Here is a 27,784-nt window from a genome sequence, read left to right on the forward strand (position 1 = left end):
TGGTGCTTAAAAGGGTCATAGAAATGAAGAACAATTTTTAATAAGTGAGGATGTGATTCACGTGTACTTGCTGACACAAGGAAGCAGTTGATTATTTTCAGAGTTGATCAGAACAAAGGAAGGGTAAACATCCTACGTTTCATTTAGTTTATGCTATTTAGCAGTATTTCTACAAACTTCATCCCTGGTACATGGAAAAAGTAGCCCAACTCTAATGAGGAGAAGGCACAGTATAGCTTAGAGTAAGAAAAAAGAAATAGCAGGACAGTGCTCTTTCACTAATAGAGTAGAAAACAGTCTATGGAACAAAAACAAATAAAAAGCAGGCTGCTGGATAGACACTGTGGACCTGAGCATCTTCAAGTATGTTTTAACGAAAAATTGTCAAGGCAGACTAGAAAACAGACTTTTTTTACACATGTAATAATATTTTGAGTAGTTGATGTGTTTGCCAAACTATATTGGCACCCGTGATAAGTAATGACAAATACAAGGAACATTAGAATTTGTATTTTTAATGATTTGATAACTTTAAAAAAAAAAAAATTGCTCTTTGCTTCTGCAAATGGTTATGCAGGTGTGCTACTGCTGGCTTTACATGTGGTTGATGTTGTTGAGTATGTCAGCACGAGTGTGGTTCTTGGCTACTGTTGGTAAGTTTTGTGGCCACAATAGTGGCATTGGGGAATTTGTTACCTCCTGTACAGTGGGGACACCCTGATACCTTAAAAATGATGCGTGGATAGTATGAGAGTCTTCAAGATGTTGGTTTTGGCTGTGCTTTCTCCATGCACAAAGGGACTTCCTCTACGACTACACATGAAACAATGTTTTCAGTGTGGTAGCTGAAATGAATGAATAAAATAATTATATTTGAATGTTAATTATGAACATGTTTGTAAGGATGTTTCTTTACTGAGCTCTTGTTATTTGAATTAAACTGCTCACTTCTTTGAGATTCAATAGCAGCATCTCAGAACAAGGGGGAGCAACAGATACTTGAGACCTTGCGAAATGCAGTGTTTATTTTGCTTTCTAAACCAGTAGTTATCGTTGTTTTTTCCCTCATAGCTTTAGCCCCTGTTCAGCTTCTGCTGCCACAGAGAACTGAAGCTTAAAAGTACTTCTGCAGCCTAATCCAGATGCATTTTTAGCATAAGATGTAAGGCATGTCGAAGCAGAACTTGTGTTTGGTGTTGCAGGGAGAGTGCTCCGATTCCTCTGCATTTCTGCCCTCTGCTGCTTGCTGATCTCCTCGGCAGAGGGTGCCGGCTCCTGCTGCTGCTGCTGCTGCTGCTGTGAATGTTCGCCCTGCTGCTCCAGGCACCACCATAGGAAGCGCCTGGGCCTGTCCTAAACAAGCAGGTCCGGGGGGAAAAGTGCAAGCCTGACCTATGCCGTGGCCAAAGCAACAAGCAGAGATGGGGGTGCCATTTTCTAGTAAATGTAGCCAGAAAATATCCTTGATGCTTTTACAAAACTATTCTGTGTGTACATGTCAGTGTCTTTCTGTTATACACTGATGCAGGAAAACAGCTTAAAAAACACAAACAAACAAAAAAAAAGAAATTAAATCTGTAAGAATTCCTTTAAATTTTATTTTTTTTTTTTTTTCTTTTTTTTGCTTGCAATGGAAGTTTTAGGTGGAGAACTTATAAGCATGTTTAGTCCTAGAGGTGTTAATGTGATAAATTTTTTGACAAATCATTGAATATCTGTTTGGCTACATTAAACTTTAAAGGCCAACACCCAGATTTCTCAGTAAAATGACTGTATTTTTCTTGTACTCTGAAGTATGGCCAAAGTTTTGCGTGCCTGAATATTGGACCCAGGTAAGATTGCATTTTGAAATTTGGTAGCTTCCCTCCCCGCACTCCCCCCGCCCCCGCCTTTTTTCTTAAAAACTGATGTGCATTTTCTATCTGGGATTTTCTGCAGCTCTTTTTAGTTGTTGCTGAAAAGGTTTCAGGATGAAGAAGTTTTTGATATGTAGTCAGAGCTTGGCATTTCTAGCACAGCTTTCTGTACATACATCTATTTTAAAAATGCAGCAGCTAAGTTTTAAATACAAGATGATAAAGTGCTCTAAAAACTTGTGCAAAAACAAATCTTGGCATTTGGAAGCTAAAACAATTTTTTTTTTTTTTTTGTGGTCAGGAGTATACATCTGTAATTTGATCTTTTTTCCCAGGCCTGTGAAAAATAGATAGGTTATAGGAATGATAATACAAAATAAAACTGTGCTGTTGGGATAAAATAAATCTGCAGGAAGAAAAATAGTTTGATAACTATGTTGTGTTGTTTTGTCTTTTCAGCTAGATACTATTCCTGTGCTCATGTGTCTTTTAGATTGTATAGATGTGGTGTAAATAAAAGCATGCTGATGTATGTAGGCAGTTTTGGTTTGTTCTTGAAATTGCTATCAGAGCTTGAAAAATGTCCCACTTGTAGAAAACTAAAGCTGCCTTACTGATCAGAGGCAGAATGAAAGGACAGATGTTGAGTGTTAAATCTTATTACAACCTGTAATTTCAGTAGTATGGCTAAGTAGGAAACAGTGCCTTAATTACTCATCAGGGAAGAGTTATACAGCGTTGGGTTTTTTTTTGTTTTCTTTCTTTGTTTCTTTCTACCGTGTCTTGACTATTGTGAAATAGCATGCTTTATACAAATCTTTGTGTTCTTCATCATCTCTTTTCACTCCCACATCCTGCCCAGCAGTGACATCTCACCTTTGGGTGTTGCACATAATTTTTTTGAATAGTGAGAGTCACACTGACCTGTACTGTGTCTGCTGATTGTTGCTGATGGACTCATAGGTACAGCACTGGAAGGGATAAGATCCATTTTGACTTGCACTTCTTCTACCAGACTACCAGGGGTCTTTGAGAAGTCTGTTTTCAGACGTGGACAAATCACACTGCTTTGCTTCGTAGTCCTTTTTCTCTCAGAAAATTCAGGACTTGGGACTTTAACTGGTATTAGGAACTTATGCTACTATTTTAATATGAGGTGACTAATATAGTGGTGCACTAGACAATAGCTAAGGCAAATCCTCATTTTAGTCATGAAGAGTATGTGTTGTGCTTACACTTGACTGGGTAATATTGGGAATTCTCACCATCTGATGCACAGATAAAATAGTCTAAAAATGAGAAACGTTTTGTTTTTAAAAGCCAGGATTATGATTTTTACATGTGTAGCAGTAGATTAAGAAGTAATTAACAATATAGGCTTATCAATCTTGTGAAGTAAGTATGACAATTAACTTAAATATTCACTGAAGTTATCAAATATTGCATCTCATTTTGAATGGAATTTGCCTTTGATGAGACATAAACTCCTGCCTAACTTTACAGTCCTGCATGGATGAACTGCATTTATTACACAGTTTCAGGTTTTTTCCTCTGGTTTGGAGATTAAACATAAGATGGCATTGGACAGGAGTGAGCAGGACTGATCTACGAGGGCATCACTCTTGTTGTCTGGGACATTTGAACACTTTGTGTGAATTCAACTAGCTGGAGCTAGTGAGAGTCTTTACATTTGTTTCGTCAGGCTGGGAATGGAGCCCAAAGCTGGTTTTATTTGTCATTGTTGTCACTTTGATAAAGAGCTGATAGAATCAGCTGTTACACAGGAGCTTCTTTGGAAGACTGGAGAAAGCTTATTTAGATGCAGACTGTGAGCATTTTTAATATTTCTATCCTTGTCAGGGCAAAAGTGGGCTTCTGCATGTGTGCCTATATAATTGGATAGGCTGATGTCTTTCTGCATCTGCCGAGGTCTTTCTGGTGTTTCGTGTGCTGCTCCGAGCTTTTTTAGCTGCTCCAAATATTGTATGTAAATGGGCACAAAAGCAGACAAAGTTGACAAAGTTTCCCAGGTTGTGTTTTTTTTTTTTTTTTTAACAAATGAAAATGTGAGCTAAAGATGATGATCATCAAAGATGATGGTGCCATACCTATTTAGCCCTTATTGGTTTTGTGTGATTTTAAGATGTTTTTCAAATTAGGGATGTTTTTTAGACATAGAGACATAAGAGTATCTATCTAAGAGGACTGAAGTATGAAAAATGCATTGATTCCCAATAATACCCAATAATAATGAAAGACTAATAGACAATTCTTTTACTTGAATAATGTCTGTGCATTTTGTGTCCATATGGGATATGGATATCCATACTTGCAAGTCTATCAGAAAATATAGCTCAATCTATTGATGTATTTCAGTTAGTGGAGCCTAATCAGTTTTCAGTATGTGATGTTACTTTCATGTTTTTGATCTACTTTTCACTTCAAATTTTGTATGAATGATGAGATTCATTAGTTTAGTGTTCAGAAAAGAAGTGATCTTTTATGAGTTATCATTGGTTAAACAGAGGTTTTTAATTTTAAATGAAGTTTTCTTTAAGGCTTTTCTGTGCTATATAAGTTCATAAGTGAACTAAATTATAAAAGCTAAAGTATATTAGTTTGTTATGAATGTACTTTTAATGATTGTTAAGTATTAAATATTAACTGATTATAAACCGTGCATAAAAGCAGTGTTGGCAAAAGGGGATTACTGTATGGTGTTACAGTACATAGTGGAAACTGCTAAATACAAGCCACATTGGAGTATTTTAAAAGAAAATATTGATTTAACTATCAAACTGTTTACTTGGAAATATGGATTTATTGTCAAACTGAGGTTTCTCAGGAGCAGCACTAATTCTTGTAGAAAAATTAGCATAAAAGCATTTTCTACATTTGAACAGTCTGTTGTGAATAATATAAAAATATTGAAAAACTACCCCTGGAGGATGACTAAACAGGTGCCTCTCACCTAAAATCCATTTCTACAATGTTAATGAGAAATGTGTGTGTTTATACTCAAATGTGTGACTTGATATACTTGTGGTGCTTGCTTTGGTGTTAAATTAGTTTCACAAAAAGAAGAGCAATTCGTGCAAGGTGAGAGGACTCCTACAAAATTTCTACTGTTGTGATAACTGTGTTGGAGACTAATAGATGTAGGGGTTGTATGAGTTGTAGCTCTCTTAGCTAAAACCTGGTGCAAAAATGGCTGTATTTGGGAGGGTGTGTGGACTCTGAGCTGGGGAAGTTTGGGCCTTGTCGCACAAGAATGGTTGTGGGTCAATAACTCTGTCTCACAACAACCTACACTGTGGAGTAGGAAGGAGCAAAACGCTCTTGGGATGGAGTGATGCCAGTCTGCATTTGTGGAAGAGCCTCAAAAGGGGACATGGTGACTTGGGACAGTGAGGACTGTTCGCCGTCAGGCCTGGGTGCGTGGCTTGCTCTTATCAGCACTTGGCCAACATCTCCTAGCACGGCCTGGTCTGAGCCCTGGCTGTGTGTGAGCTCATCCATGGCTGATGAACTGAGCACCAAGCAGTGCAGCAGAGCTGGTGCGTGTGATCGGAATGCAGCAGCACCCAGCGTGCTCTGTCACCACCGTGCCAGAAGCAGAGACCCTAAAGGCACTCAGTTTCTGTGTGTAGCATGAGAGGCAAATCGCTGGTATCTACAGGCAAGGAGTAAGGAAACATACCACAAGCTGCCTCATGCAAATACTGAGACTTCTTGTGAGAAAGATTTAAATCACAGAGGTAATAAGCATGCTATTCAGGAAACTACAGAGCTGCCTTTAGCCTGGTTATGTTATCATGTCTCCATCTCCCTCACGTGGAGCCATAAACCCAACTTCACAGTATGCTTGAATGTGGGACTGGAAACCACTTGGGTTTTGTGATTGTTTGCTTAATTTGACCTAGAGGCATTCAGGTGAAATGCTCACTTACACAGAAAAACAAGCATGAAATTTTGTTTCGTTTCCCTATATGCATGAGACAAGGGTGTAATGGATGAGACTAGTTGTTTCTCTTGTTTCAGATGAATAGATATTCATTATTTTGTGAATAGGTGTGGAGCATATTTCTAGCATCTAAATAAATAATCAAAAGAAAGGTATGAAGGACACATTGAAATAAGTATTATCATTTCTTCCTTGAAAGAACAATGATGCCATCACATGCACCTTAATATGAAATACAACAGCCATGGTTTAATAAGAACTGGAGTGTGAACCAACAAAATTGCATAAAACAACTTGCAGTTTGCTTTCAAAAATGTTCGTATCTGCAGTGTGTGATTTGTGGGCATTTGCTAAGGCATGTTTATCAAAGCTGTATTGAGCTTGTGGCAGTGTTAGTAATCACTTCATTTTCCACAAATCTCTGGTTTTGTCTGTGGAATATTTTTTTTTCACAGCTGTACAAAGATGGATGAAAAACTCATTTCTTTTAGCATGAAATTACAATCGTTCAGCAGTATTTCTGATGAACTGTTGAAGCTTGACTTTGGCGAGGTCTGCAGTAGGAACACATCATTAAAATAAGAATGCCATGTTACAGGAGAAGTAAGATTAATCCAGCAATACCTGTAAAAAACTGAGGCTTGTTCTTACATAGCAAACCTACAAGCTATGTAAGAACATATGTATGAAATAGGAATCCCTGTAAAGCTTAGTTTGTACTGATATAGCTGTATCAGTCTTAGGATAAGTGTGCCACTGCAGCTCTCTGATTTAAGTATTACACCTCTTTGCTCTTCTCCTAGATATAACTATCTGCAAAAATGCGTAATGTGGGTGTAAACTTCTTTCATGGCTATGCTATGGTAAATACTTACAGGGTGCTTATTTACTTGCAGGGTGCATCTACATAGAAAAATAGAAGTAAGATTTTCATACAATTCTGCATTTTTAGGGTCATTGATATGTCAGTTGCCAATATTCTGTCAGAGCAATAACCACCTGAACTATTTGTTACTGCTTTCTGTCTCCTCAAACCTGCTGTCATAACTGCAGCTGTTGTCGTACCCTGGTCAAACTTTCTCTGATCTAAATTAGCTTTTAACAGTAGCTTCTCTGTAATTTACATAGTTTTGATAGGATCATATTCTGGGGAAAATAAATACATAGCAGAATATTGTAAAGGATTAATATTTGTGGAAATTAAACTCCATATAGCGTGGGGTGTTTTTTAGAGACTATTACATATATATGTACTCTATCGTTATGTGGAAAACTTTCAAGAGAATTATTAGTATATATTGTGTCTTAAAGGTTTGACAGTGATCATCAACATAAGAGTTGAAATAGGTGTTGTTTCTGTTGCCTGTGCAATTGCTCATGAGTGTCTATTGAAAATGCTGCAGCTGTAGAGAATACCTGTAAAGACTCTCATCTGGTATGGTTGAAAATCAGTGAACCGCATTGTGACATTTATAATCTGAAAAAAGCTTTATGTTCCTACATATTCATAGCTAATGCTTTTATTATCACTAGAGGGCAGTAAATACAAACACTGAATTACTTATCTTATCAGAATGTATTAATTTTTTTCTTTTTTTTCTTTTTTTTTTTTTTTCTTTGTTAAATTTAAAATAATAAGGGAGCCTTACTCTTTATTGAACACTTTAGCTCCTGGGTTTTACTACATATTTCCCCTAAAATAGTTCAAAGGAACATCGTCATCTCAGTTTGTTTAGCAACATAAAATTCTCATATTTTATGCATAAGAATTATATATTCCAAATAAAAATACCTGAAAAATTATACTCCATTGGCTAGTCCATAATTTTTAACAAATGTAATTCTGACAGGCCAAAGGCTTCCAAGAAAACCTTTTTAAAGCAGTATAATTATGCTGCAGTTAGCACACTTAAAACTTCCTTCAAAAGAACTGGAGATATCTTCCACTCATGGTCATCAGTTCTCAGCCACCAGTGAAGTTCATCTCTTTTTGGTATCAGCATGAGACCCAGCTTTGTCTCTGTCCCCACAGCTCACTTAATGTGTGGCAGCTGGTTGCCACAGATGAAACAGCTTCTCATATTTGTAAAATTACTAATTTTTGTTTGGGACTTTTTACTCAAATCTTACAGTTTCTCTCCTATCCTGGATTCTTGTGTGGAACCCAGAGAGTTTTGGTGAGACTGGTTGATTCAGCATAGTTCTCTTGTCCCTAGCTGTTCTGCTGCTTCCTCTAGTCCGGCTCTGGGTTTTGGCTGAGTCCATCCATATGCTCTTGCTTGCTGGATGAAATGACCATTCTTTTCTGCTGTGGTCTTCCAGCTCTGAGTAGACTCTCCAGTTTGTGGGAAGCTTTGGTTGTGTACATACCGGCACAACTCACAGATGGAGCTGGCTAATGCTGTGAAAACAGTGCTGTGTTTGTGATGAGTAGGAGCCGGATTTGACATGGGTGATTATTGCTGTTCTCTGATGTGTGAAGGTCAGTCTAAAAATCATAGCATCATAGAAAAGTTTGGGTTGGAAGGGACCTTAAAGATTATCTAGTTCTAACGACCTGCCATGGGCCTTGTTTTTTTATGTTTTCAAAAGCTCTTCATTTGGCTTATGAGATTTGTTCAGGCTATCTTTTCTTGTTTGTAATGCATACAACCTTGAAAACTAAAACTGGTGATATGCTTAGATGTCTACTTCTCTGGTTTACTTTTTGCTGCTTACTAGACAAGATGTACTACATCCAGCACACTTGTATTCAGAATTGATGCTCAGACATCTCTCAAAATGTTCTTAGTGCAATTTCATAGTCAATCCAAGGGGTTGCATTTGAGAGTACTGTTCTTCTCTCAAAGCTAAGTACATTTTTGTATTACCCATCACTTATCTGTAGTAGGAAAGACCAAGGTGGTAAGTCTCCCATGTGACAACAGTTCATGAAAGTACTGCAACTTTTAGTAGTAGTGCAATGACAGAATCAGAGAGTAAGGTTGAAAGTGACCTCATTCGGTCATCTAGTCCCACTTCTTGCTCAAGCAGAACAATCGTGGAGCATATTGCATGGGAGTGAGTCTAGATGGTGCTTGAATATGTCCAGTGAGGGAGACTACACAACCTCTCTGGCAGTCTGTTCCAGTGCAGTCACTGACATAGTAAGGTTCTCCCTCATGTTCAGCAGGAACTTTCTGTGCATCAGTTTCTGCCCATTGTCTCTTGTACTATTGCTTGGCACCACTGAGAGGAGCCTGCTCCATCCTTTTGACATCCTCTCTTCAGATATTGTATACACTGATGAGGTTCCCTCTCAGTCTTTTCTTCTTGAAGCTGAACATGCCCAGCTCCCTCATCCTTTCATTGGAAAAGAGATGCTCCAGCCCCCAAATCATCTTTGCTTCCATCTTCCAGACTTGTTCCAGGAGTCCCATGTCTTTTTTGTCCTGAGGAGCTCAGAACTGGGCACAGCACTCCAGGTGAGGGGCTGAGTAGAGAGGCAGGATCACCCTCTGTGACCTGCTGGCAATGTTCTTCCTAGTACACCCAGGGTACCACTGACCTTCCCTATGTCATCTTGTAGTTTGTGTTGGTTTCAGCCCAGTTGGTTTGAAGCAGTTTCAACTGCCTTCTGTTGCTTCTTCTTGTTTATTTGGTACTAGAGACTCAGGTCTGGTGTGCTGTGTTTTCTTAGTTTCATGATTCTCCACAGTAGCTGTGGTGTTATAAGTTAAATAGACTGAGGTTTTTTCTTTATTACAGAAGATTTTCTCTGCCACATTAATAATATTTGCAAGGTTTTTTTCCTACACAGTGTACATAATGGAAATTAGGAAAAGATCCACTAAAGCTGTGTGCATTGTTCCATTTTGTGTGTTGCCAGAATAAGAGGCTTAGAGCCTCTCTTTTTATTTAGAGTCACAGAAGACACAGATTTTTTGGGGGTGACTATCACTATGAAATGCCCTTTTGTGACTTTACATACTCTTCAGGGTTCCTGCTTTTTTCAGTGTAGTTTACCTAGTTGTGAACTGTCTTCCTTATTGATGGTGTCCTTGCAGACATTAAATTCCCTGAACTCTGTGTAGTTTTCCCTGAGGTGTAGTTTACATGAATGATTCAATATTCTAAACAAACAAGGCTGCTGGTGGTGACTTTCATATCCTCACAGTTTATCTCATGAACCACTCCTCCTCCCAATTGTTTCTGTTCTCAGGAAATTTTCATACCTTACTTAAAACAGTCCCATTAGATGAAGACAGCCTGTTTATGACCATTAGGAATGAGTTTATAATCTTAGCCCACTCAATGTGTCTTCTCTCAACATTGGGAATGGTGCAGAATATTTTAGTTATAAATCAAATGCTCTTTGGCAGTACAAGAATATTACATGTTCAAACACATACATGATACTGAATGATATTAATTATGCTTTTATATCTCACTTCCTTGTCGAGCAAAAACATGGAATATATGCATATCAGCTTTTCTGCCATTATACCCTGGACTGAGGTTTCATGAAGTGGTCTGTACGTACCTATCCATTCTGCTTGTGAATTTTAATTAGCACAAATTAACATTTTAAAAGTCTTTAAAAGTATGCTGAAACTGAACATTGCAGCTTCTGGGATCCCTGCAACCTCTTTTTATGACTTCTTTGGAGGAAGTTGTCCAGAATCATTGATTAAATAATAGCTAACATTTGCTAAGTGTGTTAAGGGACTTCATAATCTATGAGTCTTTCAAGCTCATTGTCTTGATTCTTTCAAAACACGTAACAGTGCTCATTAAAAACTTTTTTTTCTGAATTATTTTATTATTTACTTACTATAATTTTGAATTACACCTTTTCCATTTCCATATACTTTGATTGATTTGAACTATTGTAGAAAATGTCATTATGTCCTTCCTCCACCAAGTTTTATCTTCATGGATGTATATTTGTATAAAAAACAAGAATCTCTAAATTTTATTTTTCTTATCTTGAATTCCTCTAGGTATTTATTTAGTGGCAGCTATTTGCCATGCACTCATCTGTGAGTCCACCCATGCCACCATAACCTCCTCTAAAGCTAGTTGTTCAAGGATTGTAACCTGGGAATTCAGGAGGTAAACCAGCCAAAACCATTCTTGTAAATCAGAGCTGGTGTGAATTCCCTGACTCTCCACATCTCAGATCATGTTGCCAAAGTCAGGAGGCATTTCTAAATCAGTGAAGTCATACAATTAAAGTCTATTACAGCAATCATTAATTTTATGAGGCTGAGACTATGAATATTGAAAAAGTAATACAAGTCAGTAATAAGCAGTGTGTATCAGGTGTAATTGCCTATTATCAGTATAGTTAATACGGAGCTAGAGTGAATTGATGTAATGTATATTTACATTGGAGGCAAATGTTTTTTCCTGTTTTTATGTCAAAATGACATAGCTAATAACTTGATAGACACCATTCTTCAATAAGTCTACCAACTGTAACCCAGTAATTCTTATAGATGTATCTTTGTCTCATACATTAATAGGAAGAAAAAAAAATTGTTGGTTTTTTAATACATACTTAACAGCTGGTGTAAATTACATACCAGCTATTTAAAATATTTCTTATCTGAATCAAGTTCTTTTTGGAACAGTTCTTTTGGAAGAGTTGTTAATATTTAATGAGGAAGCAGCCTTTAGTAGCAAAGTAAGAAAAAATATTAAAAACTTGACTTTCTCATGTCTTCTCATACAACCTATTGCAACCAAAATTTCTTACCCACATGCTTCGTTCCTAAAGTAGCCAAAAGTTATTTTACCATTTTCTAAGTCATTGAAATTGCCTCCTGAAGAAAAGTGTCATTTTTCCAGCTCTGTGTTGATGCTGGGTAGATGGCAGCAGTGCTCTCTTGTGGATAATAAGAAGACAAAGAAACACAGATGTAGAGAAGCTTTATATTCAGCATTATGAAGTTGAGCTGGAAGAATCAAGATAAATATTTTCTACAAGTTCCTTTTGACTTCTTTAATGTCTTGCTGAGTGTCTAGTAACACCAGGTCTGTTTCAAAACTTAATTGTTTTATATACATCTAGCTTCATAGATTCAGACCAAATATAACTGTGAATATTAAAATGTGTCAGAAATGTTTTATATTATCTACTTTAAGGAAAACAGCATTCCACATGAAAATACTTTAAGTGCTGATGATCTGTTGATTGTATCCAGTTGTCATACTGCTCTAGGTTTCTCTGCTGTAAGGAAGAGATTTGTTGATATCATATTGTGCCCTATTGATCTTTACTGGTTCAATTCTTTTTGAAGCACTTAGTGTTGCTGACTACTTCAGCCAAAACCTCTCTTATGACCATTCTCAGTCATCATCTTCCAGTGAATCAGCAGTGTGAGATTAGGCTGAACGCTTCACCTCATTCAGCTTGTCCTTAGGCTTTTGCCCATTGTCACTCTCCCTTTCTTTTGACACAACAAAGACTCAGAAATATGCTGCAGTAGTGCCTTGCACAGAGTGGAGCAGGATAATCAGAGTACCACAGAATGGCTTGGGTTGGAAGGGACTTTAAAGATCATCTAGTTCCAACCCCCCTGCCGTGGGCATAATGTATTCCTCCTTTCAAGTTTTGGTCTCTGAGTGGCAGATGGTGGGATCTTTTATTTAATGCCTGAGTCAGCTCACTGACACACTCCACTTTCAATCAATCCCTTCTTTTTTTTCAATGATGTATAGCTGTAATTGATTATAATAATCTGCTGAGGCAGAAAGAGCAAAAGTTGAATAAATACAGTGAGAATTTGAGGACTCCTATTATCTCACTTCTTACATCTCCATGGAAGCTTAACATTTACTGGGAATTGTAAGACACGTGATTTGCTTTAGCTTAAACTGTGTTCATCTCTTTAAATAAAAGAACATTAGCGACCTGGCCTAATAATCTGAGGTAGATCAGTTTTTAATGTAGATGGCATAAAAGCTGAAAAATTTTCATTGTTAAAGTACATCATAAAGTACTAAAGAAATGAGATAGATCTATTTATGTTGGGTTTCTTCCCCATTAAAAAACACCTCAAAATCTATTTTTCTTCCATATGAAAAAATAAACCCACTAGGCAGTCCAGACAGACATATGCCCAAAACTAATTTTGGCTGCTTGGATGGTGTGTCCATGGAAAACTGGTAAATGCTGTTGAAGTGATGAGACTTTAGCCCAATTATTTTTGAATGGCATGTGAATGCTGCAGGCAGGGATGCCATTAAGAAAGGGCATTTGCTGTCAGGGAAGAAAAAAAAAAAAAGGAAAAAAAGAAATATCCCATGCCCAGGAGAGTCCTCAGAATCAGCCAATGGGAAATTACCATACATCATGACACCAACCCTGCGGATTTATATCTTTTAGGGTGACACACTATTGGCTGCTAGTGTGGCTCTATGGGAGGGATTGCTGCCACTGTCTGTGGCTTCCTCTTCAGGTCCTTATTTGGTAGCTGTTGATAGAGCAAGTCTTTGAGCAGCTGAGCATCTTGACATACATTATTCATTAAATCCTGGTGTTCAGGAAATATGCATATCCCTAGCTCTTCAGAAATTTCTTCAGCTCGTACAATATGTGTCTTCAATGTTGCCTCTGAATGCCTGGAGTTTCACAAATGGCATTTATACAATCGGAAGACCACACGGTTGGATTTCATTTCAGTATGCCTCCTGAGCACACAGCCTCCTGAGAACCTGAAGACCAGCAAAAAGAATTAGGAGAGGGAAGACAGAATCTTTATTCTTCGAAGTCTTTTGCAGAGTCAGATAGCAAAGAACTGATAGCTTAGACTGGTAGTATAGAAAAAATCAAAAATGCCTGAGGCAAACTATTTACTCTCAGTTTCTTGGGGCTACATAAAGGTAGGATTTTGTTTTACCTTTTAAGAACTTTGATTTATGATGCATGATTGAATGATCACTGGATAGCGTGAGAATTTGTGGGTGATATGATTATGAATAATTTGAAGTGAAAAATCAGACAACAAGCCTTTGTTCAGCAAGAAGAATGAACTGCACAGTACAGTCTTAGAAATGGTGCTGGGACTTTAAAAATAATATTACTTCAGTGAATGATTATACCAAGTCTAAAGCCAAAGAAATTCAGAACAGTTTTCTGTTCTTTCAGAAAAAGGTTGCTACAAAGCTGTATTTCTAGCCACTAAAATGTTTTAAAAAAACTCCAAATATCTCAAACAGAGATACTATACAATAGAAGAGTGCATGAGTAAAGAAGCTAAGGATAATGGGTGGATGCGTGACTCAGAGTGATTTTAATAGCTGAAGAAAGATGAAATGATGAACACTGTGCTTCAACAGGATTTTTGGTAACCTCCGTGAGCTTATTGATTAAAACACTGGAAATTGCCATCTTTTGCTTCTGATCTATATTGTTACATGGGGCAGTGTGAACTAGCTTGAAATAGCAATACTGCTAGAAAATAGAATTAAATAAGCTTTATCTCTTTTATGGAAAAGTTTTGCATCAAGGAGTTAAATCAGTATGCCTGTCAATACACAGAACTGAAATCCACTTAATAGAAAACCACATCTGATCTTTGGTTTATTCCTAAAAAAATATGTTTGTGCTTAAGAAAAATGCTCCTGCTTGTATACTTTTAAAATTGTTACCGAGTGTGTAAAAAAAAAAAAAAAAATCCTGTGCTTGACATACAATAAGTGTACCAAATCATTCTGCTTTAAAGAAATTCTGATTTCTCCTGAACTAAATAAGGCATATGTTGAATTAAATGACTAAAAATAGCACAAGTATTATATTATCACAATTGAATTTCTTACACTTTTTTTTTTATTAATACCTACTTTTACAATAGATATGTGTCTTTTAAAATAGAGTGCAAAGCCTGATTATATCCAATTATGAGTATTTTCAGCTAATGCTGAGTTGTTACAATATATAATCAAGGATTTTGATCAGTCATCTGTGAAGAAATTCATCCCATTATGCTAGCTAGGTAGATTACTTTCTTGTTTGCCAAACCAATAAGATGAAATTACTTTGCATTTCAGCTAAAAGTAATTTATTGTAATTTACTAGAAAGTATTTCCTGCATTTCTAGGCAGCTGTTGTCATGTTCCTCTTGCTAAATCAGAAAAATTCAATCACCAATTAAAAAAAAATTAAAGTTTACTCTTAATGTTTAGCCTTTAGAATTCATAGACCATTTTTTTTTCTAATTGAAGTCTAGCAGACCATGGTGCAATTGAGTACACATGGGGAAAAAATGTTCTTTATATAGAGGGTGTCCTATACTGTCTACAGACAATGATTTTAGTTAGAAGCTAAGTAGTCCTTGAGCACAATTTTATTTTACTGTGCTTTTTGAGAGAAAAAAAGGGAGAAGCAAAGACGTTCTGTTTTTTCTGACATTCAAAACAATGATGTAGACAATTTATGAAATTCTGAAGATTGAAATATCTTATTCTCAGTCTGTAATACAAGATATAAGATGTATCTTATTTTCATTGTTTGTAATATAACATTGTATATGTTTCTCCCCCTTATTATATACATATTTCTGTGTGCTTCAGGCTGTACTTTATCTTCTGTGAATTATATTTTGGAAAATGGGAATATTTACCCCTGGTTTTTGTTGAGTATCTTTTACTGAAAAAAATGAGCACCACTATCACAATGACAGCCTTAGAGATATCTGCCTTTCTGTAGCTTATTATAAAAAACAGTGCCTGGCCTTGATATTAATTAAGCCCATGGGCTTCCAACACAAACCTTTAGCTATTAAGAATGCTGTTTATGTATCTAGAATGCTGCCAAATCAAAGATAGTTTTGCATCGATTAGCAGTACAGACAGAAGGCTTACGTTAATTTGTAAGGCTGACTTATTTAAAATTCCTTGTTAGAATTGTAGAATAGAAGCTTTTCAAATCTAGTAATATAATATAGTTTATCCATTTTGAGATACAAGCATATTTTTAAAATAACATTGGTAGGTATTTCAGAAACAAAACATAGTCATGTAAGTTGTATGTTCCAAGTATTAATAGTATGTTCCATGGATATATTCTATTTCATTTAAGTTTTTAGAAATGTTACCTAGAAAAGAGGCAGCCACATGTGAAACTGGGATCTTTGCCCTGTGGGTTTGGGAGCTAGTGCTATGAGAGTCCCCTGTCACTTTTGAGCATTTTCATTCCATCCTCCTCTGGACTTGGAATTTGATGAATGCTCAAACTGAAGGGCAGGCAGGACTGGGCTTTTTGGTCCATGTTTCACCTTCAGTATCAGTGCCAAAGGCTGTGTTGGAGGCAGCCTCTTTACAGTGCCCGGGATGCAGCAGGTTTCCCTACAGGAACAGAAAGCCTGCATGGAAGGGACCCTGCTACTGCCGGGACTCTACAGCAAGAGTGGTTCTGTGTGCTTCCTCTCGACACAACTGGCTGCTGACTGCTTCTTTACTTAAGCTCTTTGTTAATGAGCCAAGAACTTTACACAAAATTTGTAAAATCTTCTGAAGTGTAAACAAAAACTCGTATATATATATATAAAGCGTGTGGTCCAAACTTGTTCATAGCCATAAATCAGTTCTATTTGGATCTTGGAGTTGGTGATTCTTTCTAACATACGTTCAAATTCTTCTAAAAAATGTATCAATGCTCTGGTTGCCATCTAGGAACATGGTTACTCCAGAAGTTTGTCTGTGTTTTTCTATGTGTCTTTGCTGGCATCAGAAAAGTATCTTATTTTTCAAAAAAAACACCTCCATGTATGCTTATCCTAGGCTGACAGCAGTAATATAGATACAGAGATGTGCACACATTGGGCTTTAGCCCAGAAAGACCTAAACTACAAACCTCTTATTGGAAACTTAATTTAGGAAATTGTTCTCAGTTCATTATCATTAAAGTATGTAACTTTATTCTCATGTATAACAGTTTTTGCTACAGCAGACTTCTTAGGTTTATAAAGGGAGAAAAAGGTACACATCTACTCTTTTCACTTTAGTGACATTTTTTATGTCATTTGAATGCTCTGCTTGTATTTGTGTTGAGGGCTCTGCTTCTTCTTATTCCACCCATCCCCCTAACTGCAGCAGATATTAAAATCTAGAAAAATGAAATTATAAATATTCTGCTTAAGGAAATATTTTCAGGATATTTTTTAGTAAAGAGCTTATGGCTCCATTGCTCTGACATCAGTAGTTGGCCGTGAAGAACTGTATAATTGGCTTAATGGGCATTTCATTGCCAGTTCATTTTCAGAGTGATTTTCGAAGGATATAGTCAAGGACTGTTGTATTCCAGAGGGATGTATGTGTCATTTTTCCAACCTAAGAATGCCTAGTGGGATGTGTGAAAATTTTTCTTTCTGAGAAAAATACAATATACGCATAGATCAGCCAAAACCCCCTGCTTCCTCCCCATGCTGAGCTCACAATATCATAATTAAATTGTATGATTTAAATGTTTATTAATAACAAGAGTTTTGATATTTATGATTTATTTTCTTGAAATTGGAAAGTATATGGCATTCAGATTTTTAAAATTCCTATTCAAAATATCATCTTTAATATTTACTGCTGTTAGGAACAAGGTGATTTTATGTCCTCTTTGACTTGTTTTGAACATAACATGCAACGTGTTATTTCCAGGAGGCCAAATTATGAGATTGCGGATTCTAGCTAAGTTTCAAGCACTTAGGGGTGTTTGTTGGATAAATAAAACAGTGTTGGCTGATGGATGTAACCATTTTCTCTGGTTGGCAATAAGAGCTTGTGGGAGCCATGTGAGAGGCAAAATTTCATTATAAAGTAATTTTGCAGAGCTGTGTAAGATGTGGATCTTTGAAACAGTTATTACGTATGGGTGCACTTGGGCCCAAATTAAATCTTTGAGAAGTAGGTAAAACTGGGAAAAAATAATAGGGTTAAATTTGGTTTTGCTGTTTTGATTGCTTTTTTTCTTAAAAAAAGTATTTTTTTTCCTCAAAAGGCAAGTTATGAAATGTAAGGGGACTGAGCAATGTACAGATACAGTGAAACAGAGTATAAACAAAAAAATGCCTGAATATCTTGATAGCTGTTTTTCTCTCATTTGATTTTTTTAATGTTCTCAAAGAGCATTATTGTTCTGCATCAGCAACTGCTGTCTGCATATGGTCCTCAGCTTCATCTGATTCAATGGCAATGATGGTTGTAAGGCTTTGTCAGATAATTAGAAAAATCAAAACAGTTCTCTGAACTCCTGCTTAGTCCAGAAGTTTTCATGTCAATTCAAGTTTTGGTCCTGTGGCGTCAGCAACATGTGAAAGAGTATGAGGAAATCGTGCAGCTACAGTTCTTCAAAGCCAAAGGCATCTCCAATTGAATTTGCTCTCAACAGGAGGGCCTTGCAGAGGCTGAGGGACTTGTTTCACTTTACACCCTTGTTCAGCAGTAACACAGACTGTTCTGCAGTTCTCTTGCAGATGGTTGAGTTTTCATGTTTTACTGATTTGTGGGGTGATGGGAGGTGGGAAGATGAGGGTTTGCATCACACTAGTGGGGAACATAGCACTAGAAAAGAATGTTACGTACCTTCCATTTGCTGTGGATGTTCATATAACAAATACTGAACTGAAAATTCTTAGAGAGTATGTGCTCCATAAGTTCCATAAGATGATTCCCAGTATTCAATTACAAACCTCTCTACCCTCTCCCTGCAGTTAAATTTACTATTTTGCGGGGAGGAGGGGGGAAGTCCTTCCTATTTCCTGTATCAGGTACCTGCAAATAGTGATTTGTTCCTCTTTCAAAACTGGAAAACTTTTAAGAAGACATCCTGAAGAGTACATGCCATGTGGTAGCTAGATGGCCTTTTTTTCCAGAGTGTGGAACATGACACAATTAGTGCTTTTCTGCAGCAAAAACAGCAACACCAAATTGAGCATTATGTAGAAGTGTTTACTAGGAAACAACCAGGCAGATGAGGATCTGTTGAAGTTAGGATCCAGTGAACTAGCTAATTAAATTAAGGAAGAGAGAATATTGAAGTAGTAATGGATAAACTGATGGCATGCCTGGAAGCTAATGTGGTTTTGTCAACTCCTGACATTTTATTAATATTCCTATACTCAATATTTACTTTGAAGCTGCAGTCTCTGAAAGCCATCCAGAGACAAGCTATTCCATGACATCTTCAGATTTTGTCTTATATATTACAGTTTTTCACCTTTTGTGGGAACAGAAGAAAAAGTGTGTAAGCATGACTTAAGTATGTTAAGTGTTTAAAAACAGACTTTTAAAAAAAGGTCTTGGTATTTTTGGACCAGTCATTTTATTGCTTGGTAAACTTGGCTTGATTTTTCAACATTTGACATTGGTGACAAACATTAGACATTGCTGAAGAGGCTGAGACTGGTTTTGTCTAGAATGCATAGCTCTGTAGTTCTCATGGTATGTGTTTGCACATGGCTGTGTTTGCAGTATGGTTCTAATTTTCAGACATGTGTTGAGCACTTCCTAGCACATATATATCTGAGATCAAAGCTGAGCCTTTGGCTTGTGACTGAAGTAGGATTCAGTCTTTGTAGCTCTGGAACTTCCTGAGCTGATGATATGTCAAGATGGCAGGAAAATGCAGTGGCTAATGGTTAGAATGTTTTATTAAAGGTAATTTTGTTGGGCACATTGTGAGCAATATGGTAATTGGTGGCTTACAAAGATATTGTGAAGAAAATAACACCTTTCACTATGCAAGGCTACTTTGAAGAAATAGCTTTGATGATTTCAGTGGAATGGAAATGGGATGGTTAATATTTACTACAATGGTTTATCTCCTTTGAAAAAGAAAAAACTATAAATTACCAGTTTTCATCACAGAGCAATGTTTACATGTGTATACTCTAAGGGTAGCTGTTCCTTGATATAATGGATAGTCATGACTGCATGAAGAAGGTAAAAGGTGATTCTGAAAGCAGCACAAATGATTTTGCTAAGAGAAAAGATGACTGAGAAATCTAACAATAAAATAAAAGGATGGCACAATAGGAGGCAAAATTCAATAGTGACAGATGCATGCTAATTTTCATTGGCAAGAGTTGGAATTATTTGTAAGTATTGCTGCCTTCTGTTTGTTGGTAATATCAAGGCAGAGCTATAGTCAATGAAAATGCATTTAAGACAGTGAGAGCTGTATTATGCAATTAATCTGTGAAGCATAATACCACAGGATATCATTTCACCCTGGAGTCTAGAAGGAATCAAGAAAAGCTCAGTGATGTGTACCTAATCAATTATACATTTAATGGAATATTAGTATCTGCTTCTATCCTATAGACTGCCTAGAGTGAATTGCTAACTAAGAGGGAAATGGAAGGTGTTTCCACAGATGGGTATTTTCTACCCCAATGTTTCTTGGAGATGTGTGCAGTTTTCTGAGACAGTGGAATGGTCAATTCATTGGTTGAAAATAATAATTTTGGTTCAGAGACAACAAAACCTACTTCTTTTCATGTTGGCTAGTATGAAATCAATAAGATATTTGGATTATTTGGAGCAATGTTGTCAAGTAATTTTGAGTAGATTAACGATGAGAGGTAAGATAGACTTCAAATGTTACCTAATGAATTGCAAAAAATGCAAAAATAGATTAATTTGCAAATCTTGTGAGAAAACTAGTAGAGAACTGCTCCAACATAAATACATTTATATTTACTTCCAAATTAAAATAAAAAAAATTGGAAAGACAATATTGCAACTTGTGTGTGTGCAAATGCCTTAGAGTTTTCAGTTACTAGTAGGACACTGTACCTTAGTCATTGAATCACTGTGGTGTATTTTAGGAGGTTAAGAATGACATTGTCCAATCCATTAATAAGTTGGTTGGGTAGATCATTGGTACATGTGATTTCTGCTTTCACAGTTGTCTTACTTTAGTATATATTCTTAATGCCATGTTCTTTCCCCAGTTATAAAGTGACTGTATTTTCTTATTCTAACTAAAATATATATTGATGTAACTAACTTTACACTTTTTTTGTTTTCTTTTCCAGTTTAAAAGAATGCTGAACCGTGAGCTAACCCACCTCTCTGAAATGAGCAGGTCAGGCAATCAGGTCTCAGAATATATATCAAACACTTTCTTAGGTAAGACTATGAAGTGTTAACTTTTTTTGCCTTTGGGGGGTTTTTCTATCTCTCTGGGCTCTGTTAGAGCCTAAATGCAAGTGGCTTTCCATATTAATTTCTGCTTTCAGAAACTGTGCATTTAGCATATTGTTGTCAGCATTTGTGCACAGAGATCAGGTAGATCCACTTCCTCACAGCTCAGTTAATTTGTGTAGGTGATTTCCCCGTGTGTGTAATTGCAGATTAATATTCATATACATATTACAACTACTATATTGATGCCCTATTAAGAAATTAATATAATGAATTATAGAGAATCAGAGAGATTCACAGAATATCCTTCTGAACTGGAAGGGACTCACAAGGATCATCAAGTCCAACTCTAAAGTGAATGACCCATACAGGGCTCAAACCTACAACCTGGCTTTATTAGCACCATGCACTAACCAACTGGCTAGTCTCAGAGTGGTAATTATAGATATATTTACGCATTAAAGAATTCTACCACTATATTTTCCTACTGGAATTATTGCAGAGGTTTCAGTCGGCTCATGAAACCTTACAGGTTTCCTCATGAAATCTTACAGCAAACAGTTAAGATATTTTGGTATTCCCTGTTTGCACATGCACAGTTAGGTGCATGTGACTAAATAAACATCTGAACAGACTTTTTCCAGAAAGTTTTTGCAGCTCAAGATCTTGGCATGCTAGGATGTGAGCATTAACAAAAACCCAACACAATATCACAAACAATATGGTTCCTTAACCATGGCGCTTTTTTCCCCTTAAAATTCATGAAAATCAAGAAAACTTTCATATTGCTGATTTTGAACATGAAGATAAAGTTACTATACCAATCTCAAAACATGTTTTGAGCAAACTACCATTGGTTCATAAAGACAGTGTAATAAGAGAGGCACAGTCAAATACACCTAAATTAGGGTAACAAGTGCTTTAAAAAGTGACAGTCATACATGTTAATATCCATCTTATTCTGTGTGAGATACCATAGCTGGTGCTTTTTGGGGCTTTTTTGAAAGAAGTGGGGTTCCTGTGAAGTACATTTTATCCTGTCCCCCTGTCCAAAATGGATGGCTGAATGTGTTTGTTCAGCTGGCCCATGGTTGCAGCAGTGTGCCAACTGCTGCAGCACAGCAGCGTTTCAGACAGTGGGAGAGGGACAAGCCCCTGTCATGGACAAGCAGTATTGCCCAGCTTCATGTGCCCTGAAAACCACAGTGTGCAGTTGCCTGAAAGGATGACCCACTTAGGCTGTGGAGACTGCAATGCCAGCTTCTGCTTGCTTTCACTTGAAAGCTTGAGACTTACTTTGACAGGGTAAAGAAATGCATCCGTCAGCCTTTGGCATGAGATCTCAGTCACGAGCAGAAAGAGGGCTGGAAAGGCAATCACTTCGAATTTACTGGACCATGGATACTGTTTTCTGTCTGCATGAAAAACTAGATACTTAGAATTGTAGGTATAAGACCAGCACAATAGCGAAAACACCTCATCTACAGATGTATTGTATAGTTTCAAAATATGCAGTCTAAATATATAGGTTCTGAACATCTATGCAAAGATAAAACTTTCTCTCCCTGGAAGTATTTAATGAGTTTATTATCAAATTTATTTTTTTAATATACAACTTACTTCCACAATATCTACAAAATTTCTCACATTTGTAAGTTAGGAAAGTGTCGTGAGAAAACAGGGTTTTCTGTTCTCCTTACTAAAAAAAAACAAAACAAAACAAAAAAAACCTAACTTTCATAACAGAATTGTATCAGTAACTTCTTATACTGTAAACACTTTATGTCAGACCAAAATAATCTGAACTGCCTAAAGATTTCTTGGGATGGTACAGCTTCATCCTCACTAATGCCTCTTCCCTGATAATTATTTTGACCAGAAGTATCAAGCACAAACTTAGTCTGAAAAAAAAACTGAAGGATCTCAGGCCCTGCTGTACAGTGAGTGCTATGATAATCCACAGGCCCATCTGAGACTAATTTAAATCTTTCTTTAGAATTTGAAAAGAGCTGGGACATCTAATCGAAATGTTTTCCTTTAGGGCTATATGAATGTTTGAAGTTATTTACAGTGATAAGAAATATAATCTGTGTATAAGACATAAGGCTCCTACATTGTGTATAATAATATGCAAAGATTCCATTTTCAGCATCATTAATCTGTTTTCTATCAATGGAAAATGTTTGAGAACCTGCAATTGAGCATAGCATAAACAGGGTGAAAACGGCAAGCTGTCTTTTCTGGATGTTCAGATGGGCACAGCTCTGTGTGCTCAAAGTTGCAAAAGCAGAGGCAGTCCCATGGAGTTTCTCTGGAGATCTAAAGTCATTCAGACAGACACTTCCTTTCACTTGAGTTAGTCTGACAGCTCAGCTAGCGAACCTCTGTTTGATGGGTCTAAACTTTGTGCATATGGCTGAAACCATAAACATCAAAGCACAGGCACAAGTCACAGCTCCTCATCTGTTGTCAGTTTGCACCAGACAAGGGCTGCCACGCTCTGCCTCCCCTTTTCTCCTTACAAGGAGAGTGGTGAAGTACCAGGGACTCAGTGCTGTAAGCTACAACCTGGTGACATTTCCAAAGTCTCTTCTTCATTGTGATTTGTTTGGAATTTGAGGTGTCCATTAAATGCATCTGCTAAAGGGCAATTAAAAAAAAAAAAAAAGGCAGGTAAAAAGGGAAGAAGCAAACATATAAAAAGCTCATAATTAGAAATGGACTTGCTAACCTCATCTGGTTTCAAAGTCTGTATTGGAAATGAATATTGTAGAAAGGAAAGAAATACACATGTAAAAATCACAACTTTTCTTACTTTCTTTTTAAATTTTATTTTGGCTTAAGGGTTTTTTTTTAGCTGTTTTGGCTCATCTCCTGTGTCAGAAACATATTTTCTGGATTTTTGTAGTTTTACTCATATATTCCTTGAGGTCTAGAAAAGGTGGAGGTACATTTCAACAAAGAAAAAGAGGTAATTTGAAGGGAGTCATTAAACTCTTGGTTGAAATACAGTAAGAATAAAAGAAGCAAAAAATAATTCATGTTCCTAATAGTTTTTTTTTTTTTTCAGAAAAGCCCTTCATTGCACTAACTTGGGTTTCTTTGGAGCAGGTGTTTGCAGTGCTCCACGACCCCATACTGGTTGTACAGCAATCCTGTGGCAGTTGCCTAAATATATTTTACTCTCAGTTTAATTCTTGTCTTAAGTTTTGCTGGCACGTATGTTGATTAATTTTATTAAGTGATGCTGCTGATACTGCTACGGAGCCAAAAGCCCACAGCAAAATTTAGAGGTTAACAAAGCACTCTCTCATTTTGTCATTATTATTGACTCTAGCTGGGAGCTGCAGAAATGCTGCACTGGTGGTGTGAGCTGCCAGCAATCCAAAGTGCTTGTAATGTGGCTTGGAAAGCACAAAAGCCTTTCCAGGTTGTACAGTCATAGTAGACAGGACCAGTCCACAAGTATTAAATTCTTTGAGTCTTCAAGTCTTGAAAAAGTTTTCTAAAGGTTTACATGAGGACACACATAGACACTTTTTGAAATACAATTTCAGAGAATGTTTCTCCTGAAAAAAAAGAAAGAAAATTATTTTTTCTTGCGAAGTGTATTCATGTGCGGTTGTAATAACATTTTTATACTGAGATGATTGACCCTTTCTACAGCACTAGGGATATGGCAGAAGTGGTAATCAGACAGTCACAAGTTGCTTTTAAAGCCAATTCAGAAATAATGAGACAATTTGAGTAAAAGAGATCTGCTTTTACTGAAGTATAGGTCTATATTTAACTTTTCATGAGTTTAGTGATCTTGATAGAAAGAATCTAAATCTTAAAATAGGTTCTTCTAAGAATTAAAAAGTCCATAAGGTGCAATTCAACAGTCAATTTTATAATATTTATAATTCTTTTATAAATTATATTCTTTTTATTCATTCTTTTGAAGACAAGCAACATGAAGTTGAAATCCCTTCTCCAACACAGAAAGAGAAAGAGAAAAAGAAGAGGCCAATGTCCCAGATCAGTGGAGTCAAAAAACTCATGCACAGCTCCAGCCTAACTAATTCCAGTATTCCCAGGTTTGGAGTTAAAACAGACCAAGAAGATGTCCTTGCCAAGGTAGACAATATATATATGTCCTTGAAATTATATGAGCAGAGTGTGGATTTTTCTGTATTGTTCATCCTCTGCTTATACACATTGATTTCAAGCTGCAGCACCAAGCATTTATATCACTTGAAATAATCCAAATTTATTGGAGAGGAAGAATAGCAAGCAAAATCAGAAACAGACCATAAGGGTTAATTTCAGCATGAAGATAATTTCATCTGGAGATAGAATGTAAATTAGCATTTGTGTATGCATTAAGAAAGTTTCCTATTCATAAATATTATCTGAAGATTGAAGAATAAACATATTGTATAATATCACATGAATGAAAATGTAAGATAGCAAACTTATTTTTAAAAAATGCACAAGGGTATACAGCATTAGAACTACCCTTCCTATTTTTAGCTGTATCATTTTATGTGCATTCTTTCTCTTATTTTTTAATGAAATTTCTTATTATTTTTTGCACCAGCACCTAACTACTTGGTAGTAACAGAAAATTGATATAAAGGGATTTTTGATCGAGTTATGCCTCTCCTAACATTTTCAGGAATCTTATTTGAAGAGTGTTTCTGAGAACCAGGGAGAGAGCAGCAGAATTGCTGCATCTCTGGAGGTTTCCTCCTCACTGAACTTCATTGTCAATGGACAGTGAGATAGCAAAGTGTGTCAGTTAAACTCATTCAAGATACTGTAGAGTTTTTCCCTCTGGGCCAATCCACTTAAGAGGCAGTCTTTCCTGCTTAGTAAAATTAAATCTGAAAAATGGGTAGATGTAAATTTCGATATTGCAAGATTAGTAGCAGCTGCAGAGTTTAAAGTTTAGCCCTTGCAAAGTTTAGGAAGTAACTTGCATAGTGGCCAGGTCTTAATGAGCCCTCTGTTTGTAATTGCTTCTCTGAAAAATTGCAGGAATTTTTGTGTTAGATTTTAACCTGTTCATTGCTTGATTCTACTCTAGGAACTTGAAGATTTGAACAAGTGGGGTCTTCAGGTTTTCAGAGTAGCAGAGTTATCTGGAAACAGACCTCTGACTGTCATCATGCACACTATTTTTCAGGCAAGTATGAGCAGTCATGCTGCTTTTTTCTTATCTTGGAGACTGTTCTGTGCTTTGAAACCTAATTGTTTTTCCTCTACTTTTATAGGAGCGGGACTTGTTAAAAACTTTTAAGATTCCAGCAGATACTTTAATAACTTACTTGATGACCCTGGAAGACCATTACCATGCAGATGTGGCATACCACAACAACATACATGCTGCAGATGTTGTTCAGTCAACCCATGTCCTACTATCCACCCCAGCATTAGAGGTAAACTACACTGAAGAAGAAAAGTAGCAGTCATGAGAGAAGGGGATGCACTGAGAGTCTCCTAAACTAAATATTAAAGATCTTAGTTTCCACAAAGTTTGTAGTGGAAAAAGAAATCTTAGCATTTCTTTAATTAATTCTGTTCTTTTAAAGATATTTTGTGAGGATCAAAGTTACATGTAAATATTTTGCAGAAAACGTCACTTCATTTTAAATCATGGAAATTTTTGTTGTCATAATGTTTTTCATTGCAAACCAATGCATATATTTTTACCATCTTATTATTACAGAACATCCTGTTCTGTAGCTATTTCCCATATGGGACTCTACCTAACCACAGTAAGTGAGTAAGTGGAATTTCTTAGGAAGGTTTATTCTTATCCAGGAAGACTACTTTTGTATTTGTTTCTAAAACAGATTGGAACATGTACTAAATTTTCACTGAACTAGCTCTTTTTTTACACTTCCCTCCCCCAATATTTCAAAAATTTTTGGGAAAACAATTAATCTGCTCTTTTTGTAGCAATTCTCTTCTTGAAAGACCTTAAATCTCTGAAGTAGAAGGATGTTAAAGATGGAGATTTTCCCTCTTTTAAGCAGAGTTCAGGTCTTAACATAGAAAATGTTAATGTTGATATATCCCTGCAAATGGATAGAAAAATCCAGGTAAAGGAAGCAGTAGGAATTTTATTAGTTCAAAAGGATTTACCTTCATTTTCAAGAAGGGCTGCATTTTGACTCTCCTATAATGGTCAATATGTCATGTTACTGAATACATCTGTATTACCGTCTTCTTAAAAAGAGGGTTATAAGTGGACCTTGGCAAGTTTGGATCCTCAAAGACTTGGAAATCTCTTGAGAAAAATATTCTTGTTCTCAAGAAGAAAGATCAAATAATGTTCTTAAAACATCCCTGGCTTTACCACACAGCTGATCTAGTCATCAGTAAAATTTTGGGTTTTTTTTTTTTCAGATCTGTTTTTTTTCATGGCCTTCTTCTCAGCAGAGCTTTAGCTGGTGAAATGGCAGTGTCTGCCCAGTGCCACTGCTGGTCTTTGCACTTCTGAGCTGTTCTTGATCAATTTTGAAAGCATTTGCTTCTTGTGGGTGCTTCTGACTGCAGGGCACTGGGCTCAGTGACATTCCAAGTCCATTGCAGTCCTCTTTTCCTATCTTACTAATAATCTCATAAAAATGGAAAATCAGTAAATGCTAAGTGAGATATTGTGTAGTCTGTCACTATTTCCTTTAGCATTATATAGGAGATGTGCATCTTTCAAGTACAGGATGATACACAGGAGTCAAGCTGAAATATTTAATTTGTGCTATAACTTAGAAACCTCTACTTAATTGCCTAATAAAGGTAGATTTATTTACGGACTGAAGTTGAAAATACTTCAGTTATGACAGAATTT

General features: G+C 36.5%; 1 protein-coding gene across 6 annotated transcripts in view; it reads left to right on the forward strand.

Moving 5' to 3' along the window:
- The window catches only part of PDE4D (phosphodiesterase 4D), a 306,758-nt gene that overhangs the window by 271,744 nt on the left and 7,230 nt on the right, over positions 1 to 27,784 (forward strand). For all 6 annotated transcript variants that reach the window (XM_041470893.1, XM_041470898.1, XM_041470896.1 and 3 more), the window contains 4 exons: positions 20,838 to 20,931; positions 24,893 to 25,065; positions 26,018 to 26,116; positions 26,205 to 26,369. In XM_041470893.1, the coding sequence (XP_041326827.1) occupies positions 20,838 to 20,931; positions 24,893 to 25,065; positions 26,018 to 26,116; positions 26,205 to 26,369 (531 nt within the window). The remainder of the gene's footprint in view (positions 1 to 20,837; positions 20,932 to 24,892; positions 25,066 to 26,017; positions 26,117 to 26,204; positions 26,370 to 27,784) is intronic.

The sequence above is a fragment of the Pyrgilauda ruficollis genome, unplaced genomic scaffold (genome assembly GCF_017590135.1).
Source record: "Pyrgilauda ruficollis isolate IOZ18807 unplaced genomic scaffold, ASM1759013v1 scaffold25, whole genome shotgun sequence".
NCBI classification, from domain to species: Eukaryota; Metazoa; Chordata; class Aves; order Passeriformes; family Passeridae; genus Pyrgilauda; species Pyrgilauda ruficollis.